This window comes from Aquarana catesbeiana, linkage group LG06 (genome assembly GCF_042186555.1).
Source record: "Aquarana catesbeiana isolate 2022-GZ linkage group LG06, ASM4218655v1, whole genome shotgun sequence".
Lineage (NCBI taxonomy): Eukaryota > Metazoa > Chordata > Amphibia > Anura > Ranidae > Aquarana > Aquarana catesbeiana.
Window position 1 is genome coordinate 326,503,861 of NC_133329.1, and position 22,238 is coordinate 326,526,098.

At 41.0% G+C, this 22,238-nt stretch overlaps 1 protein-coding gene across 1 annotated transcript in view; it reads left to right on the forward strand.

Moving 5' to 3' along the window:
• Window positions 1–22,238, forward strand: part of CCDC141 (coiled-coil domain containing 141) — a gene marked incomplete in the record, with an annotated part of 261,745 nt that overhangs the window by 205,404 nt on the left and 34,103 nt on the right. Inside the window, 2 exon segments of the mRNA XM_073633762.1 lie at window positions 2,073–2,231; window positions 12,701–12,841. Coding sequence (XP_073489863.1) covers window positions 2,073–2,231; window positions 12,701–12,841 — 300 coding nt within the window.

The window sequence follows — 22,238 nt, forward strand, 5'->3', positions numbered from 1 at the left end:
TAACCTGCCGAGCGGAACTTTCTCGGCAGAACACCGGTTTATGATAAAATTATGTTTTTTCCCCTTCCGGATTGTGCCCCAACAAGTGCTCAGTGAAACATTTAGAGGTTTAGAAATCCTTCTGTAATCAATGCCATAAGTATGTTTTGCAACAATAAGGTTGTGATGGTCTTGAAAGGGTGTATTGCTTTTACCCATCATGAGATGTTTCTTGTGTGACATCTTGGTGATGAGACACCTTTTTATAAGCCATCAGTTGAGACTGAACCAGCTGATATTAATGTGCACTGACAAGGGGCAGGATTGCTTTCTAATTACTGATAGATTTCAGCTGGTGTCTTGGCTTTCCATGCCTTTTTGCACCTCCCTTTCTGCATGTGTTCAATACTTTTTCCCTGTGTCATTCCATTTTATTACACATAACTTAATTTGTTAACTTATTTGTTTTGGTTTCTTTGTATGTATGGATTGCAAGAGTTTTTACTGATATGTGGTGAAAATTTCATGTCAATAGCACCTTTAGAAATTTACCTAGAAAAATGGTGATATGTTCAATACTTATTTTACCCGTTGTGTGTATATATATATATATATATATATATATATGTCTATATATATGTAAGGCACTGAGTAAATTGATGGCACTATATAAGTACCTGTAATAAATAAAAATATTAAATTACCTGTCAATACACACTTCACTGATAATGCCAGGAATCAAGGGGAACTCAGTATTGTTGGCATATTGCATTCTGCAGAGAGATCTGCTTTCTCATTGAACATGATAAGACCCTGTGCCATGCATGTTTAAAGTAGACATTCAAATGGCCATAGCCCCCAAAAATCTCCAGATCCCCTTTAGTATAGTATTTATGCGATCACCCCTTGGAATTTTAACTGTACTTCAATTACTGTTGTTAAGTTTATTTAAAACTATACAAAGAGAAACCAATCAGCACAGTCATATAATAACACTAATGAGAAAAATTGCAAGCTGAACACTTATAGCTGAATCTCACAGCACCTCTAATAAAAATGTTACAAGTTCATAAATAGTGAAGCGCAACAAAATTCATAAACAATCTTCATAGAAATATGGATCACCAGCAAAGATACAGAAGAAGTCGTGCACCAAAAACGTGACTTGATAATCATCCAAGTATATAGGGTGCTCTTTCCCATCACCAAATTCAATCTTGGCCACTCACCTTATAATCATGATAGTAACTCAGCTGGTCCGGGCTGGTCAATCCTCAAATGTGTAAGATATACAAAGTGTATGTAAAAATCAAGAGAAGGACAAATAGTGCTCTCTGCTAAAATACAGTTCCATGAAAACGTATTCATACCCCTTGAAGTTTTCCACATTTTGTCATATTACAACCAAAAGAGTAAATGTATTTTAATGGGATTTTATGTAATAGACCAACACAAAGTGACACATAATTGTGAAGTAGAAGAAAAATGATAAATGGTTTTCAATTTTTTTTTACAAATAAATATGTGAAAAGTGTGGCGTGCATTTGTATTCAGCCCCCCTGAGTCAATACTTTGTAGAACCATCCTTCGCTGCAATTACAGCTGCAAGTCTTTTTGGGGATGTGTCTACCAGCTTTGCACATCTAGAGAGTGACAGTTTTGCCCATTCTTTGCAAAATAACTCAAGCTCTGTCAGATTGGATGGAGAGCGTCTGTGAACAGCAGTATTCAAGTCTTGCCACAGATTCTCAATTGGATTTAGGTCTGGACTTTGACTGGGCCTATTTTAACACATGAATAGAAGCCAGTCTATGACTTTCAGGCCACAGTTAAGATTTGGGGCAAATACTTAGCTAATGAGGTTCAGGTAATCTGTCTGGAACTAGTATACAGTCCATAGCTTGCAAATCAGCTGCTTCCATCAGGAGATTCTGATGTATTTCTGCTCCATGATACAATTCCTTTAAAATCTGTAGACAGCCAAATTACCTTAGCAACTGCAAAGTGATAGTGGAAATATGTCTTGGCTATCGTCAAACCCAATTTAAAAATGGAAGCATATTATTTGTTCTGGCTTTTATTTTAAACTACAGATCAATATTTTGAAGCCAGAAATAGAACCTCTGACAGCAGCTCACACTAATGATGACATTCCGCTGATTAAGAAGCAGGAGCAGCGAGCGCATATACAGAGTCTATATAAAATTGTCCTTAACTTGGGATCTCAGATAATTTCTACAGTACAACATTCTGTAAGTAAAAATATATTTAGTAATCTGAAATTACGAACTGTGTTAATGAATGCCACAAGAAATTTACTTTTTTTTTACTCTTATGTGTTATATATTTATTAGATGCAATAGTTAAATTAAGGAAAAACCCAGAAAGAGAAATCGGGAGGTACTCCCACTCACACATGATGCACTTGTAATGGCTGTGTAAAGGCGTCAAGAGCACAAGTCTCTGCTCCGCTTCTTCCCTTCCAGAACAACAACCCACCTGCTTGAGGCTTTAACCTTTCACCATCTTGTGCCCTTTCCATGCCTGAGGCATCCTCAGGACATTCCCGGCCATTAACCTTTATATCCGAAAGTAAGGAATGTCCACGCAGAAGTGGAATTGCTGTATTTTACTGATGGTAGTTGACAGATTTGACAGATGGAAAATACAGTCATATCACATCAACTTACTATCCAGGGTAATTTGACCTACACTGTCAATCGCATACAATGATATAGCAAGAAATCTTCCCTTGCGCATTCTCTCCCTGGTTCACCTTAGGCTGTCTGTGTCCACTCACTGTTCCTTATGAGATAGTCTCTAAGATAGGATCACTGCAGACACCACTAGCTGGGTACATCTCTCCCAGGTCTGCCAGGGGGATAGCTTCACTCCAGGGAACACTTGGCCTGGCCTAAAAGGCCTTTTGCAACCCACCCTAGCCCCCACCACCATAAGGGTCAGGAAGTCTACAAAGGAAGTCTCTTCTGGATGCAGGTCTACCTCTCATTGTCCTCCAGCCCTGTCCAGGGCCTTGCTGAATACATCTGCCGAATGGTGGGGTCTTTGGCTCCCATGCCCCAACCGCACTATGGCTCGTCCAAACCTGGATTATATGTTGGCACTGACTCACCCATTACATTAATACAGGCAAGCTCTAGCTAAAATGGACCTACTACATTGTTATACCGCCCTCTGTAACCACACTCTTGTCTAGGACAGAGCCACGTAGTGGCAGGCTAGTTAACTGCACCTGTTTACACACTTTAGAATAACGGGCACTACAGACAATGGGATTTGCGTTTAAATTGAAACTAAATTGTATCTGAGCACCACAAACTGAAAATGCTGTTTAATTAATTTTTATGTTGTAATATTCAAAGCAAACGTACCTATTCATCCATGTCTCAATGCTTTAATTTGGATGAGAAATCACTTTGAAAAACACCACCCTAGCATTTCTAGCTGCAGCCATCTTGAGTAAGGGCAGACAATTCATGTAGCATGTGCTTCCTGGAATCTATTTGCCCTCAGCTTGGGCATGCAGGCACAGGGGTATGCTTAGCTAAGAAAACCCCTTGTCCAGATGAAATAAAAAAAAATGCTCATGAAGACTCCTGGGATGTATAACATCATTTTGGCTTAGGCCAGAAACCAGGAAGCAACTGAAGAAATCTAAAAACAAGTAGGTATAACTTACCTTCCTATTCCTTCTATTTACTAAGGCTAGCAGCATAAGGATTAAAATGGTTAATATTGTCCCCCACCTTCCCACAGTGCCACCAGGCCCCCTGAGAGCCCTTAGCCCTCACAGTGTCCCCCGACTTCTCACAGTGCCACCAGGCCCCCTGAGAGCCGTTAGCCCTCACAGTGTCCCTCGACTTCTCACAGTGCCACCAGGCCCCTTGAGAGCCCTTAGCCTTCAAAGTCCCCCCCAACCTCCTATAGTGCAACCAAGCCCCCTGCAGGGACCCCTAGCTTGCTGCAAAGCCACCAGTCCCCATAGAGCCCCCAACCTCCAACACTGGACCACAGCACCCCCAAGCTCCTGCAATGCCATATAGCCTCCCACAATTTCCCTGCAAAGCTTCCAGCCTTCTGGATAGACACCCAGATCCCAGCCCCCACAGGTGCCCCCCTTATTAGTACAAGGATGAACAATCCTCACTGTCTTTAAAGAGGAACTCACACAGAAAAGAAAATGCACAGGGGACCATATGACACTATATACTCTACCCTGCGCATTTTCTTTTCAGTCAATCTGCTTGGCAATCGCCCAACATGCATCTCAGTCACTAATGAAGAAAGTTGACTTGCAACTTACTTGTTTTATACTTATGGTAAGGAATTGCATTGTATATTTTTCTCCTTTTTCAAATACTTTTTTTTTTGCTTTATTATTTTATTCCATATGTATTTATTCACTGATTTTTTTTTTTTTTTTTTTTATCATTGAAATTTTTATTGGTTTTGAACAGTTATAAGATCAAAAATGTACATAGTTGCATCTTGTACAGACTTAAGTAACAAGTTGGTTTTCTTATAGGTTTTGTTCCACATTTCACCTTAGTATCTTATCATGTGTAAATAATCATAAGCTTCATGCAATTGTAGTTGTAGTAGTAATTTGAATCCTTATCCTTAACCTGTTTTTTAGAGGTCATCAGTCTTACCTAGAGATACAAATCTTAACCTTATAGAGAACATCAGACATAAAACAAAAGAGTAAACCAAAGAACATAACAATGAAAAGAAAACAAGTAGCAATGGTACTACAGCCGTAGTATCCATCAACGTGGGCGGCACAGTGGTGTAGTGGGTAGCACTTTCACCTAGCAGTAGCAGCACCTTAGATTGTAAGCTCCTTGAGGGTAGGGACTGATGTGAATGTACAATGTATATGTAAAGCGCTGCGTAATTGGACAGCGCTATATAAGTACCTAAAATAAATAAATAAATAATAAATAGACTACTCCTAGTCCTCACCAGCTAGTTATAAGTTGCTTGCCGCTTAATTACCTGCCATTATAATCTAGTTCCTCAAAAGAAATTGGTGAAGTTGTAGGTTTTAATCCATACTTCCCATTTCCCTATTGCTGTGGATGCTGGCATAAGAGTATTCATGTGAGCAATGTAAGTTTACCCTAGAGACAACTTCTGTAAGTGTAGGCACTATATCTCTTTTCCACTAACACATTATGGACAATCTAGCTGCTATTAAAATATGCAGAATTACTGTTCTAAAGTTAGTAGGGAAGTTTCCTATGGAGAGTCCTAGCAGTGTCAAAGCCGGCGAGGAATGGGTTATGATCCCTGTAATAGATGAGATCAGGTTGAAAACAGACTTCCAAAAGCTGGTTACGGTATTGATTTGCAGTACCAGAGTATATGTAACAAGTTCCCAGGTTGCCCACAGTTACGCCAGCAGTCCGGAGAGTGTTCTTTATGGATTTGGACCATCTATAGATTATCTTATAAACATTTTCGCAATGTAAGCAGTGTGAAGCTTCTAGGCTGGATCTGATTGCTTTGGACCATTCTTGTTCCGAATATGATCTATTTAAATCTTGTTCCCATTTCAGCATCACTGGTTTTTGCTTTATTGGAGTATTGGGTTGAAGCAAGGAATAAAGAAGTGAAATGCCTCTCTTTTGGATAGAATCTCTATGATAAAATTCCCCTTTTTTTTTTGTTCAGCGCTATGGTATCAGAGGTGAAGGTATGCAGGAGATGTTGGATTTGGAACATCTTAAATTTATCTTTGTGTTTGATTACATCTGGGATTTCCCATAGGGTAGAGTAACCAACGTCTAACCATGATTGAACCGATAGGCCTGGTATTAAGAATTCAAAGGATTGAAGTGGAATATCACACAGGGATATACAGTATATATGGATTCCTGACTTCTGTCTAGAAGGTCTATCCATGCTTTAAGTGAAGCCGAGATAGAAGGGTGGTCTGGTAAATGTAATAGTTTATTGGTGGCCTCTGCTATTAATAAGGCTCGGAGGTTATTGTTTTGCACCAAAATGTGTTCTAATAGTACCCATTGCTTTACTGGAGACGGGTCAAACCACGTTTTAAGTTGGTCTAAAAGAGTCGCTCTATAATAGTCTTTAATTACTGGGACTCCAATACCTCCCTTTGATCTATGCTTTATGAGGGTAGAGAAGGCTATTCTTGCTCTAGTCCCCTTGTAAATAAAGGATCAAAGTGAGGTATCGAGTTTATTAAAGAAAAAGGCTGGTAAGGGTATTGGTACAGTCCTGAAGAAAGAATTTTTGGTAAAATACCAATTTAAAAGTTGCTATCCTTCCCATCCAAGAGATTTCAAATTTGCCCAGTTGTAAGAGTTCCGTCTGAACCGAATGTAGTAATTTTTTATAATTGGCATCGTAGAGGTGGCTAGATTAGGTGGTTAGATAAACCCATAGATATTGGATTTTACTGTTATCCCAATTGCAATGAAAAAAAGATTTCATTTTTGCCGGGGAACTCCCGATGGCAGCCGCAAAGGGTTCCATAACTAATGTAAATATCAAGGCAGAGAGAGGGCAACCCTGCCTTGTGCCATTTGTGATATTAAAGGCGTTGGAGAGTACAGAGGAGGTAAAAACTTGTGCTGATGGGTTTGTGTATAACGCTAAAATGGCTGAGAGGATGAAACCTGCGAAACCAAATTTTGTAAGGGTAGCTTGTAAATACCCCCAATGTACCCTGACGAAAGCCTTTTCAGCGTCTATAGCTATAAAGGCAGTAGGCAGTTTGCGACTCTCAGCTATACGAAGCAGATTGAGGATTCTGCAGGTGCCATCAGGTGCTTGACGTCCTTTTACAAATCCTACTTGATCTGGAGCCTCTCAAGGAAATCAATATATCTCTCATATTTGTCAATGACACAGGTTGAAAGGATGAAGGGAAGTGCTCAAGAGGGATCTGGGTGGAATGCCCTGCAGCACTTTCTTCCATATCAGAATCCTCTTCCTGCCTGTCTCCTTTAACTTTCTTGAATTTAGTGGGGCTACAGGTAGATGGACTATCAGGGGGAGAGATGTCAGTTTCCCCTGTGTTTGCGCAATTAATAGCCGTACATACCAAGGATGATCTGCTGGAATCTGAGGAGAGCTCTCCTTCCTCGGCAGTCCGTGCGTGTGCTCCGGTGCCATCTTGGTACACCCAGCCGTTTGTGGAGGGGTAATAATCAGTCAATTTCTGTGGAGCTAAGCGCTATGAGCCCTCTTTGCGGACAGCACCGAGTGCTGTGTCTTCCAGGGAGGCCATGAGCAGTGGCAGGGATCACCTCTGTTGCTATGTATCGTAGCTTGCGGTGCCTTGGAGCAGGAACTCAGCTAGCAGGCAGCCGCCTCTCACGCCGGCCAGACACGCCCCCTTCGTTCACTGATTTTAATGTATGTCAGCTTGTTGTTTATACAGTGAAAAATGTCAATACCAAGGAGAGTATTTCAATGAAAAAGCAGCAACATCAAAGAGCAGAAAAATGCTATTACTTCATAGGAAAGATAGTAATATCATGTACTATTGCAGTACAAGTTGTGGACAATAGGTGGCTACATAGTACCAGGTCATGTATACAGCTGCTATATTCACTGCTCGAAACTTGTGGTCCACTAACTTTTGGGGAGTTACAATTTCCAACATTTTTAAAGTCTGTGAAGAGCAGATACAAACCTCCTATGTACCATAGTGCCACGTCTGAATTTTTGAAGACCAAAATGTTGCTGTGTACAATTATACCAAATCTTAATTTTGTCCAAGAGAAATTGGTAGCTAGACTTGTTTTTTTACAGCTTCAGTAGAACTAGAAGAAAATGAACTAACATGTAAATTACAACTAAAGTGATTTTAAACAATATCCTTATTCTTCATAACAATTCATACAAATCCACTACTTAATGGCCCTGTAATGTATTTTACATTAAACTGTTTCTTACTGTGTTTATCTGTCTCTTTGTAACATCCTCTGTCAGCTCCTAAACCTCTTCCTTTCCCCCTCACTACACATCTCAAAGTTATACTCGGGAGCAAGCAAGAGAGGGTGACTAGGTTCTTGCATACAGTGGGACCATGGAATACAGATGTAGCCACCCTCTAACAGGAAGTCGAATCACAGCAGCAAAAAAAAAAAAGGAATTTGGAGATTTGGAGGAGGCTAAGAACAATAGAATAGAATATATATATATATATATATATATATATATATATATATATATATATATATATATATATATTTTTTTTTTTTTTTTTTAATGAAGTTTTAAAAAAAATAAAGTTTAGTTAATTTTTTTTTTTTTTGTAGAAACAGCACCAGGGACACAGTACTATACTCCCCATAATGGTAATCTTCTGGTGCTGTGGAGGTTAGGATCATTGCCTGCAGATGTGAAGCATTGACACTCACCCTCCTGTGCCTCCTCTCTTACCCTTCCACAGAACTTATAGCACTTCTTCCTGGAAAGTAAAGCATTCTCCAAATAGAAGAGAGGTGAATGAATGATAGGATCCACCTCTTCCAATCACAGAGTGATTTACATTCTGGGAAAGAATACTATGAGTTCTGTGAATGAGAATGGATGTATCTACAACAAATGTTTAACTAAACTTCAGCTTTAAAAGGAAATATTAATAGACTTGGGCACATTTCATATTGAAGTATATATGTTTTTGGACTCCTGTTTCATATCTGCATGGCTAAATAAGTTACAAAACAATATGCAATATTATATATTTACTCAACTAATGCTGGCCATACAGAGAGCAAACTTTAGCTTGTTCATGATCAACTGGATTTGCACAGAGAAGCCCAGATCCTCCTCTTCTTGGGTCCATCCTCAGCTCTCCTGGCCCCTCCCCCCTGTTGAGTGTCCCCACAGCAAGCATCTTGCTATGGGGGCACCTGAGCCGAGTCACAGCTCCCTGTGTTCATTCAGACATGGGGCAAGGGCCAGCCACCGCCCCTTCTCTCTGGCTGACTCACTTTGATTGACAGCAGCAGGAGCCAATGGCGCCACTGCTGTGTCTCAGCCAATCAAGAGGGAGAGTCTCGGACGGTCAAGACACTTGTGGATTGCTGGATGGAGATGGGGCTCCGGTAAGTATAAGGGGGTCAGTGGGGTTGCTGCTGTACACATAAGGCTTTTTATCTTAATGCATAGAATGCATTAAGATAAAAAACGTTCTGACTTTACAACCCCTTTAAGTTGCTGGGTGGAGAATTGTTGGCAAACAGAGCCTGCATCCAATCAGATGCAGACACTGTTCAGGTATTTTGACAGCTGGCAGGGATGGCTGTCAAAATGCATTAGCTATAGCAGAGATTTGTCCATCTTTATAGAGTGAATGGAGGAATCCATTCTATACAGCCATGGCCAAAAATTTTGAGAGTGACGCAAATAAAAATTTTCACAAAATTTGCTGCCTCAGTTTTTATGGTCGCAATTAGCATATGATCCAGAATGTTATGAAGAGTGATCAGATGAATTGCAATTAATTCCAAAGTCCCTCTTTGCCATGAAAATGAACTTAATCTCTGCTCCCACACCAATGTGTATCTTTTCTCCACTTAGACCGGACAATTCTGGACATTATACTCCCTATTGGAGATACTGGCTTGGCCTTTCTTGATAGCGGTCTACCAGTACATTCTAGGGGTATTTCCAGAAGACCATATGGGATGTAAGATTGCACAGTGATTCCACCTTCTATTACCTACATCCTTAACAGCCCCCCATATTGAGTATGTCCTTCCTGTTCCTATATTTGCTATTGTCATTGTCATCATCCGTAACCTATGAACCTACTTTAGCCTGCCTCAACTGAGGTCTACCCTCTTTGGTCATAAGCATTTTGCTCTTTATATTTGTACAATCGTTACCAATTGTGCCTTTTGTTATGACTTGCAATGAGTTGATGACTTGCATTTGGAAAATTTCCTAATTTTTCTTTCCATTCTGTTTGATATTCATGTATTGTATTTTGATAAATCTTAGTAACATTTTTGAACAAGAAAATGAACTTAATCCCATAAAAAAACATTTCCACTGCATTTGTGAAGAAGGCTTTAGGGCGCCCAAGAAAGTCCAGCAAGCGCTAGGATCGTCTCCTACAGTTGATTCAGCTGTGGGATCAGGGTACCATCAGTTAGCATTACCATCAGTCCCGTGTCATGCCAACAGTAAAGCATCCTGAGACCTGTCATGTGTGGGATTGTTTCTCAGCCAAGGGAATGAGCTCACTCACAATTTTTCCTAAGAACACAGCCATGAATAAAGAATGGTACAAAAACATCCTCCCAGAGCAACTTCTCCCAACCATCCAAGAATAGTTTTCCAACATGCTGGAGCACCTCACCAAAAGGCAAAAGTGATAATTAACCTCCCTGGCGGTATGATTATTTCAGATTTTAGGTGCTGAAAGCGGTACAATTATTTTGCATGGAAATTTGGAGTTTTATATTGTAGGCCTGTAATTCTTAACAATAACACACTTAAATCTGTCCAAATAAGAGTCTAGTAGATATCCCAGGTATGATGAAGTTTGAAAAACAAAATCATAAATTATAATATAATAAATAAATATAAATAATTTAAAAAAATAATAATAAAATAAATTTCCCCACGATTCACTATCGCTCAATTCTGCAAGTGTTCTAATTTACTATCGCTGTTTTCTAGCTGATCTAAAGCCACTTTTGACATAAAGGGACACTTTTTGGTTGCTATGGACAATCTCCGGTTTCCAGGCAGAAAGAACAGTATATATCATATAAAACTGCATGCAGGGCATGGGCCAAAGCACTGGGGACAAAAGGGATGTGAAATAATTTCATACAGTACTGTAATCTGTAAGATTACAGTACTGTATGTGTTATGATTTTTACATTTTTTGAATTTGCCGCCAGGCTCCGCCCCCGTGCGTCGCGCCGCTCGCAGGGAACGGAGCCTGGCACGGAGAGGCTTCGGAGGAGACACAGCCCACGGACACTGCGGGGGACATCGCAGGATCCTGGGGACAAGGTAAGTAAAGCCGCACCAGGATCCTGCAATGTAATCCCGAGTGTGGCTCGGGGTTACCGCTAATGGGACTGTAATTTAACAAAAACATCAAAATTTTGGGTCCATGGCCAGGAAACTTCCCAGACCTTAATCCCATTTAGAACTTGTGGTCAATCCTCAGGAGCCGGGTGAACAAAGAAAAAAACCCACAAATTCTGACTAGCTCCAAGCATTGATAATGCAAGAATGGGCTGCCATTAGTTAGAATATGGCCCAGAAGCTGATTGGCAGCATGCCAGGGCGAATTGCAGAGGTCTTAAAAAGAAGGGTCAACACTGCAAAAATTGACTCAACAAACGCCTAAACTTAATGTCATTGTCAATAAAAGCCTTTGAAACTTATGAAATGCACATAATTATACTTCAGCATACCATAGTAACATCTGACAGAAAGATGAAGTAGTAGACTTTGTGAAAATTATTATTTGTGTCATTCTCAAAACTTTTGACCACGTCTGTACATTGCAGGCACCCCAGCTTTCTGAGATGGGAGAGGTGATCACTAGCCCCACACACTGTTTAATTTACATTGTCTCTTCTATTTCTGTATGTGAATCATTACACTGTAATTATTTGAAAAAAAAGTTCCTTTTTCCTAAATGGTTTACAGCTGTCACATGACCCAGATGTTTCGTAGCCTGTCTGTAGGGAAATAGTGGCAGGAGGAGTTATAGTCCTCTGCTGCTGGTCACGTGTTTAAAATAAAAAAAAACAGGAATACAGAGTAAAAATAAATAATTAATATCTATAAACTGTTTTACTTATAGAAAGTCAATGAAAACAGAGCATGTGCAGAGTTGGCAACACTGCTCTGGAAAATCCCTAGCTGAATTGGAGACTTAAGCCTAGTACACACGGGCCGAATGTCAGGAGACATCGGCAGTACAATAGAAATGGTCCGACATCAGGTCCATGTGTATGGCAGTCAGTCCGATAGAAGCCGGCTGTTCAAGCATGCTGGAAAACCAGCAGCCATATGAACGGCATGTAATACAGCATTTATTGATCGTTTGTTTATGATGATGTGGGTTTAATGACACAAATATCAAAGAATGAGAGATAAAAAACTATGTTCAGTATCCCTCCCTCAGCGCACACAGGGAAAATATTGATAAAACAATAGTCAGTAGCTGCTATACTAAAATGAGATGCATCAAATATATGTCAAAGAAAAATTTCTAAAACATTAGGGTTTAATGACACATTAAATATAACAAATACGGTATGATAAAAAAAATCAGACAAAATCAGTACACATTTCTTTTAAAGACTTATTAAGATAAGATTATTTAACCTTAGGGAGTTTGCTGATTTCATTCATATCAGACCAGACCCATCGACCAAAGCTATGAGGCAACGCCATTATGAAGCCCTATCAAGCTGGAAGTAGAGACCGCAAACATATTATTGTAAATGTGGTGGAAATAAACAAGTTTCTTTTTTCAAGTTAGCTAATGATATTCCAATATAAATGGAAAAAATGGAAAATAAATGCATGCCTTTAAATATGGAGCTTTAGTTACTATTTTTGGATAAATGTTCATTCTCCATGACCAAAGCGGCCTTCTACGTTCAGTTTTTTTCATGATTAGATCTATCACGATCAGTTTTTCAAACTTGTATTCTGTTGTGTGGTTTCCTTTTTCTAGAAGCAAATTACTATACCACTAAATGATCTTCAGCAGCAGCTCGATAACCTGGAACGTGACAGTTTGATGTGGAATGTGGAAAAGAAGGAGGAAAAAGCACCAAGCAGTCCTAACGCAGCATCCATAGAAGATGTAAATGAAGTAAGATGGAGAGATAACCGTTTTAATTATCTAGTAAATAGCAAAGGAAAAGAAAATAAACTTAAACTTAGTAGGAGATTTTACTTTAATGCTACTATGTGGCTTAACCCTTTGTTACACATGCGCATACATTTAAAGTGCATCTTTCCTCTCCAACCACAGGTTGTCCTGGTGCATACAGATATTAAAACATACCCAAGTCTTATGTCTACTTAATTAGGTATTGTTGTGTGCAGGGCTCTTTTCTCAGAGAATAAGTAAAGGTACTCCCCTCTTCCGAATCATCTCTTGTCACCACCCCCTACCCATCGCCGAGCACTGTCCCTTGATTTGATCCCCTACCCCCCTCCCAGTTCTGCCACTTCTATGGAAAACAGAGCCAAAAAATTATTTTGTAATGCTACATAACAAGAAAAGCAGTAAATTAGATCCCCTGCAGCCAGCAACAAGACCCACCCCAAGCAACAATAAATCATCGCCAGCAACAATAGACCCCCCGTAACAAAATCCCCCTCCAGCAACAATAGATCAATCCCAGCAGCAATGGACCCCTGTCAGCAACAATAGCTCTCCCAGTCTCCCAGCAGCCAGAATTAAGATGCCCACAAGCAGCCAGCAATAATACCCTTTCCATCAACAGTAGATCTCTCCCAGCAACAATAGACCTCCCAGCAAGAACATACCCCATCCACTGTATAAAATATCCCCCGCAACAATAGATCACTCCCAGCAACAATAGACCCCCGTAAAAAAATACCCCCAATAACAATAGACCCATCCAGCAACAGTAGATCAACCCAAGCAAGAATAGACCCTTGCATTAAACAAAATACCCCTAGCAACAATAGACCCCTGCCAGCAACAATAGATCTCCCAGCAGTCAGCATAAATATACCCACAAGCAGCAAGCAACAACAGACCTCTCCGTCAAAAGTAGATCCCTCCAAGTTACAACTGACCCTCCAGCAACCAAAGATCCCTCAGCAGCCAGCATCAATAAACCATCCAGCACACCCCAGCACATAACATACTGTACATTAAGTGCTGGAGGTGCAGTAACTGTGTTCCCCCATGTTCCCACTGAAAAAAGCCCTGGTTGTGTGAATCTTTTCTGTAGCTCCACTTCCTGATTTCTCAAGACACTGGGGATGTCGCTCTGACCTCACCCCTGGGAAGGTTACATTGGCAGTGCCTTCCGGGGAGTTCTCATTATATTTTGTACAAGCAGTAGCAGCACAACTGGAAAGTGATCCACCACTAGACATGTGCGCCGTCAATAAATTTGTTTCGTTTCGTTCTGTTCCGTTTCGTATTAAAATTAATTCGTAATTCGAGTCCGAAATCCAATTCGGATTCGTACGAAATACGAATGTTCGTTAGGTTCGTAAAATTTTTGTAACAATAACGAAAGTTCGTTATGATAAATGTATAATTATGAGGGGCTCCCACTATCCCTGTGCTGTGCTGACTTCCTGGATATCTAACTTTTAGTTTCGTTAACTTTTCGGAACAATAACAAAAGTTCGTTATGATAAATTTATCTGAAGTTCGTAAACGAAATTTCGTACAAAATTTGTATGCATAAAATTTCAGATCCTTATGAATATACGAAAACTAATCACATGTCTATCCACCACAGATTGCTTTTCAGAGGGGTGACAAGGACCGCTGCACATGTGACGAGCCCTAGGGGAAGGAATCTCAGCTACAATTTTTTTGTCAGTGGTGACCTCCAGGGAATGAAATAAATGTATATGCAATAACTAAACATTCAGGGTGTAGATCATGTATAAAAATAAATGCAAATGTATTTTTCATGTACATACAGTCTTTTAAACTGCTACATCTGCGAAGCAAGCGGGAGCAGATGATAGTTTAATGCCGATAAGTAAGTACAAGAAAATAAAAAAAAACTCTAATCAGTAAAAAACACACACATATACACATCCATACATTTCTTTAATTTAGTTAAACAGAGCAGTAAACTTATGGGAGAGATTTGGCAGGAAATTGATAGCAGAGGACTATTTTTAAAAATATATGCCTTAGGCTTAGCTTACACAGGCGGCAAAGGGGCTCTAAAAACAGGCATTTGATGCATACTTTTACCATCCCCCAGCTATCCACCTAAAACCTATCATGGTACCCAGAGGGGTATATACACATGCCGCAGCAAATTTAACTCACCATGTCAAGAAGGCACTGTCTGTCAAGCTAGTCCATTGAAGTCAAATGGACCAAGCCGCAATGACACTGTGGGGTTGATTTACGAAAGGCTAATAGGCTGTGCACTTTGTAAAGCACAGTTGCATTCTGCAAGAGCAGTTGCTCCAGAGCTTAGTGAATGAGCAGAAGTTCTTCTGACTTCCATCATCCAAACATGTGCTAGCAAAAATGCTGTTTTTTTTAATTTTTCTTGCATGTGATTGGGTATTCTTTGCAAAGTCCTTACTTCATTCATTAAGCTCTGGAGCAACTGCACTTGCAGAGTGCAACTGCACTTTCCAAAGTGCACAGTCTATTTGCCTTTAGTAAATCAACCCCAATATTCAAATGCAAAATCCCCCTTTGGGCAAAAAATAAACAGGCATTCAGAAGGCAGCTGTATCACCTCCTGAACAACTGGAAGCCGCTACTCTACCACCCTCTGAAAAGCATCCATCATGGATTGCTTTCTAGAGGGTCGGTAGAGACTGATGCCCATGTAAATGAGTACAAATATCTGCAGGGCTTATTATCACTGTTTATGAGTATGGAAAATGGTTCTGTAATTGCAGTGTTCAATATAAGGAACCGTTTTTGCTATTATCAGACCATTTGGAGTCACCCTACTACACAGAAATAGTTCACCAATTCAGTTCACAGCAGCTGCCTGTGACACTTTTAGCAACAACTGTCCGGTGATGTTTTAGAAAGTCATCTTCCCCCAAAGCAAACATCCAGATGACATGCCACATTTGTCCCCCCACTGATGTCTGACTATACAATGAGTTTTGTCACCAATGGAGGGCTCTTCTACACTACAAAAGATGCAGCTGCCTTGAAGCCTCACGGCAGGCAAAGCCGCTTTTCACAGAGTTGAACTAAAAATGCTGCAGATCTCTTAGGGCCACTACCACAAACGTGGGGTTACTTTCCTAAAGAAGTGATTTACTAAGCAAAGTGATATTCTCTATGCTTAGGGAATAAGGTGACACAACATGAAAATTCCTCCTTAAAAGTTACGTTAAAATTCACTTTGCAAAGTGGACATGCTCTACTCCTCTATCCTCTAGTACATTAACCCCACTGGAAGTTGAATTTACTGTGTATTTACTATATTTTTAAGTTTTTAAATCTACATATGGATGTAATCTGCATCATTTAATTAGTCTTCATCTGTATATATCCTTTAGAAAGTGCTCTTCGTGTTAAAGTTTTTATCTTCCTGGTTAGCACTGGGAGTGGATTATTGGCATACAGCCAAGACAGCTGATTAGAGGAAAGGCACACACCCCCAATCCCCATAGGCAAAGCAGTGGCGGCTTCTTCTTCTGGGGGGGCAGCAAACAAGCAACACCCCCCTCCTCCCCCAGCAGTGTGGCACTAAGAAAGCCCCCTGGTGGCACGGCACTGACACATCCCTCAACTTACCCGCTTCTGTGGTGGGGCTGTAGTGTCCTCACCTCCTCTACTGGAGTGCGGGCAGCAACGACTCCTGTATCCGCTCTTCAAGCTTCCTCCGCCGTGTGTCTCCTCTTCCGCCAAAGCGTTAGGCCTCCAATGGGATTGCCTGACGCTTTGGCCAATCGGGAAACAGGTCTCATGATCTGCCTCCTGATTGGTGAGGAGGAACTTTAGTGTGAAAATAGCGAAAATTAATTAGCTATCGTCACACAACAGGATGGGATCGGAGCGCAGAGCCCACCCTTTTTTGAAGCCTATTAGAGCCTCTGGCTCAAATCAGGTGCTTCAAACAACACTCACCCCGCATTGGAATCCATAGTCTGGTGCCCTGATATGTAGATCAGGGGGCCATGCATGGATAGGGGAGGCAGCGCCCGTGCGCCCTCTATAATCGGGCCGTCACTGAGGCAAAGGAAGAATGGAATGTGCAGAGGTCTGCTCTGAGACAGCAAGCTGACTGCTAATCTATTTATATCAACCTCCCCCGACACACACTTCTATCTCCTGTCTCGGAGAATGTGTGAGAAGTTATCAGGCTGATAAAAGAGCTACGGAGCAAGAGACAGCTACGGGACATAGTAGCCAAATAAAAAAACACTGCAGATATATATGCCCAGCTCAAATTTCATGAATCGGGTTTAGATCCACTTTTACAAGGTTGAGAAATGCTCATGTGTCACTTTATTGGCTGGAGGAAAGAGATGTGGTTCCTTCACTGGTGACTTACATTTGACAGCGTTTTCGACAGCAAGGAAGTGATGCCTCTCCCTAGTGCTAGGATCTCTAGTAACCCTGTTGACCCCATCCCACCCAACATCCTTTGATTGAAAAATCATAGGAGCCAGACAGAATATTTTTGGCTGATGGCATGACATTCTGACATCTGCCTCGGGTACAGCGGGAGTTTTGCCCCTCTGCACTGTATAGCATGCCTGCTGTATAGTATAAAAATATAACAGTGTATGGCCAGCTTTACCCAGATTGACTGAATCATTCTATAGATGACTAGTCTCATCCACAGAAGGACTGACTGCACTATATAATATACACATAACTACTAAAAGGAGGACTTAAAAACATGAATATAAATTATAGACCTGAACATGCAAAATTGCATGTATGTATATATAAGTAAAAGTCCCTTGAAAGTTACTTTAAAGTGATTGTAAATGATCACCTTGTAAAACAAGTAAAACAACCCATTCAGTTTATAATAGAAATGAAAGGCAAAACATTTGTGTATATACTGTGTGCACAATTATTAGGTACGTGAGTATTTTGACAAAATAATCATTTTTATGCACATTGTCCAACTTTAAGCTTCATAAGCTTGAAGGCTTATTGGATTTTGGCATATCAGGTGATGTGTATTTGTGTAATGAGGAAGGGTGTGGCCGAAGAAGATGAACACCCTCTATAAAGGTGTGCATAATTATTAGGCAGCTTCTTTTCCCCAGGCAAAATGGGCCAAAAAAGAGATTTAACTGACTCTGAAAAGTCAAAAATTGTAAAAAGTCCTTCAGAGGAATGCAGCACTCTTGAATTTGCTAAGATATTGGGGCGTGATCACATAACCATCAAATGCTTTGTTGCAAATAGTCAACGGGGTCACAAGAAACTTGTTGAGAAAAAAAGACGCAAATTAACTGCCAAAGATTTGAGAAGAATCTAACGTGAAGCTACCAAAAACCCATTATGCTCCAGTGCTGTCATATTCCAGAACTGCAACCTACCTGGAGTGCCCAGAAGTACAAGGTGTTCAGTGCTCAGAGACATGGCCAAGGTAAGGAAGGCTAAAACCTGACCACCACTGAAAAAGACACATAAATTGAAACGTCAAGACTGGGCCAAGAAATTTTTGAAGACAGATTTTTCAAAGGTTTTATGGACTGATGAGATTAGCGTGACTCTTGACGGACCAGATAAATGTGTCTGTGGCTGGATCAGTAATAGGCACCGAGCTCCACTTCGACTCAGATGCCAGCAAAGTGGAGGTGGGGTACTGGTATGGGCTGGTATTATTAAATATGAGCTAGTTAGACCTTTTCGGGTTGAAGATGGACTCAAAATCAACTCCCAAATCTACTCCCAGTTTTTAGAAGACACTTTCGTAAAGCAGTTGCATGAATTGAAGTACTCTACTGCGTAGCTAGCCAGAAAAGGCATTAAAAATGAAAGAATAATGACATGGCCCCCTTCCTCACCTGACCTAAACCCTATTGAGAACTTGTGGGCTCTTCTTAAATGGGAGATTTACGGTGAAGGAAAACAGTACACCTCTCTGAACAGTGTCTGGGAGGCTGTAACTGCCGCCAGTTTGAGACCCCTGTTCTAAATGATCAGCAATATCAGCCATCCACCTAGCTTTTTCTATCCATCTACAGATCTGAAGCTAAGAGGACTGTTACAATCTTAAATTCTATATATTATGTGTCACTGCCCCACCTCCTGTCTGATCTTTAGGTCATCACCACACTCAAGACATCCTCTCTGAACTCTCTTACTGCTACATGCAACTCTTTTGCCGCGTACACACGATCGGACATTCCTACAACAAAACCGTGGATTTTTTTCTGACGGATGTTGGCTCAAATTTGTCTTGCATACACACAGTCACACAAATTTTGTCAGAAATTCAGAAAGTCAAGGACGTACAACACGTACGATGAGCCGAGAAAAATGAAGTATACACGCTCGGAATTTCCGACAAGTTTTGTTGTCGGAAAATTTGAGAACCAGATCTCAAACATTTGTTGTCAGAAATTCCGACAGCAAATGTCCGATGGAGCATACACACAGTCGGATATTCCGACAACGAGCTCTCAACGAACATTTGTTGTCGGAAATTCCGACCGTGTGTACGCGGCATTAGTGTTTTCTTTTCCTATCCATCCTACAGGACAGCCTCCAAAACTGCCAAATAGCAGACCATTCTGACAGTCAAAGATCCAACACATCCTGTGCTGAATCTTGGGATCCTGCCACCCCCTCCCCCCACTCCTTCTGCCTCTTCTGCATTCCTATTGGTCAGTGAAACATCAGGCAACGTTCAATTTGTGCTAGCTTCTAGCTTCTAGGAGAATATCCGTGCAATGGACTAACACTCTCTCAATCAACATTGACTATTTTTTTTCCTTGAATCATGCTTCACCTGCCCTTACTCAAGATGGCCATGACCAGAAATGCTGGGAGTGTTTTTCAAAGTGATTTCTCAGCAAAATAAAGTATGGAGACATGGATGGCTGGGTGAGTTTGAATGAATATTAAGAATAAACTAAACAGAGTTTTTGGTTTGTGGTGCTCAGATGCAGTGCAGTTATGCATTATTTAAGAGGAGATTTCTCTGTGCCTACAGCAGCCTGGTATGTTCAAAGCATAGGAACAATGATATAAAGAATGTAACATGTGAGGATCTTTGTTTTCCTAATATGTTATAGTAATATTTCCTTTAACCACCTGCGAACGCTTACAGTAAATACTCTCCAAGCGGGCGGCAGGTGCAGGCTCAGCAACGTATATGTACATTGCCGGCTTGCTTCCTGGTGACTGGACACAGCATGAGTTTGGCAGCAGAATTTAGCCAGCGATTTTGGCTGAAACCTACTGATCGGCTGTGTCCAATCACACAAAGAGTTCTGTGTGTACAAACACACAGAACTCTGTGTACTGAGAACAACGATCTGACCGTTTCTACTCCCTAAAACACAGGGAGAAGAAAACAGCGAGATCGGTACGGAAAAGCAGCACACATTACACATTGTTATACACACAGTTAATTGCCCCTGAATGTTAACCCCTTCCCAGCCAGTGTCATTAGTACAGTGTACAGTATTATCACTGATCATTGGATTAGTGTCACTAGCAACATCCATTTCAGTTAGTCAGTTAGTGACCCTACCAGCCAGTGTCTGTGCCAGATTGCCTGCCAACACTATCACAGCCACACTATAAGTCACTGATCACCTTCATTACAGTATTGCGTCTATAGCTGTGTAAATTCCAGTATACTGTATATAGTGCAGATACTATACATTTCACGCAATTAATATACACTTATTGAGATTTTTTTTACCAAAGACATACAGAATACATTTTGGCCCAAATTTATGCAGAAATTAGATTTTTTTTGGATATGTTTTATAACAGAAAGTAGAAAATATCTTTCTTTTTTCTTTTTTTTTTGTCAAAATATTTGGTATTTTTTCATTTATATACTGTAATAAAAAAAACAGTGGTGATCAAATACCACCAAAAGAAAGCTATATTTGTGTGAAAAAAATTATATAAATGCCATACGGTGTTGCATGACTGCACAATTGTCAGTTAAAGTGGAGTTCCACCCAAAAGTGGAACTTCCACTCATTAGATTCCTCCCCCCCTCCGGTGACACAGTTGGCACCTTTCAGGGGGGAGGGGGGTACAGATACCTGTATATTACAGGTATCTGTACCCACTTCCGGCGTAGATAGCCGCAGAATCTGCGGGTATTTACGCCACATCCTGTTCCCCCCCCCCGCTGCCTGCTGGGAAACACACGGGTCCCAGAGGCAGCAGGGACCATTCGTATTGCGCTGCGCGACTCGCGCATGCGCAGTAGGGAACCGGGAAGTGAAGCCGCACGGCTTCACTTCCTGATTCCCTTACCGAAGATGGAGGCGGCAGCACCCGAGGACGGAGAGACGCTTCGGCCTCGGGTGCCGACATCGCGGGCGCCCTGGACAGGTAAGTGTCCATGTTTTAAAAGTCAGCAGCTGCAGTATTTGTAGCTGCTGACTTTTAAAAATTTTTTTTTTCGGTGCCGCTCCGCTTTAAGGTAGTGCAGTGCTGAATAGCAAAAAATGGTTTTGTCATAAAGTGGGTAAAACCTTGCGGTGGTCAAATGGTTACCCCAACATTCCATATTCCTGACAGGTGCCTGCCGTACCATGTACTTGTATGAGAAAGTATCCTGTTCTCTTTGTATTGCTTCCTTTGTGTGAAATCCCTGGTGTTCCTGCCGGTCCCTCTGCTTTCCTATTAAAAATTGACCACACAAAACAGGAGACTCAGTCTGCTCTCCTCCAGTGATCAGACTTGTCCCCTGCACAGCCATTGACTGGGAAAGCTCAGTGTGCTGCTGCTTCTCTCCCAACCCCCCCCCCCAGCTGAGACCAGAGGGAATGTGATCACTTATAAAAAAGATAATAGAGGTATTTATAATATTTTTTTTCAATCTACACTGTGTGCTCAATTATTAGGCAAGTTGTATTTTTGAGAATCCTGAAGTGGGTAAGTTAAATTAGGCCTTTTAGAGTTCATCCATGCTAACACAATAGCCCACTGCTCCTCGGGTAGCAGTAAGTTCAGCAACTCTTTTAAAGATGCAGAGATAGGCTTCAACATCATACTCTAGGGACATTCTCCATAAAGCACACTGCACCAGCTGCCCCTGTTCCACTGGCTGTGTCTATACACAGGGCATGTATTTGTTGCTATATGGATAGGTTCACTTTCTGTTGTCCCACGCTTAGGGGGGCCTCGAGGGCTTCTGTCAGTTGTTGTTTCTGTTGGGTGGTTAATGCATTTACCACTTGTAGTAGAGGTTTCCTCAATTCAGTAAATGTTCAGTAGATGTAGTAGACAGTAGTGTTTAGTCAGTTTGGGCAACATTGCACTGTTACTGTTTAGTTTTGGGAGTATAAGCTGTTTTAGGAGCTCCTCCATTTTGTTCTACAATATGTGTCTGTCTCTT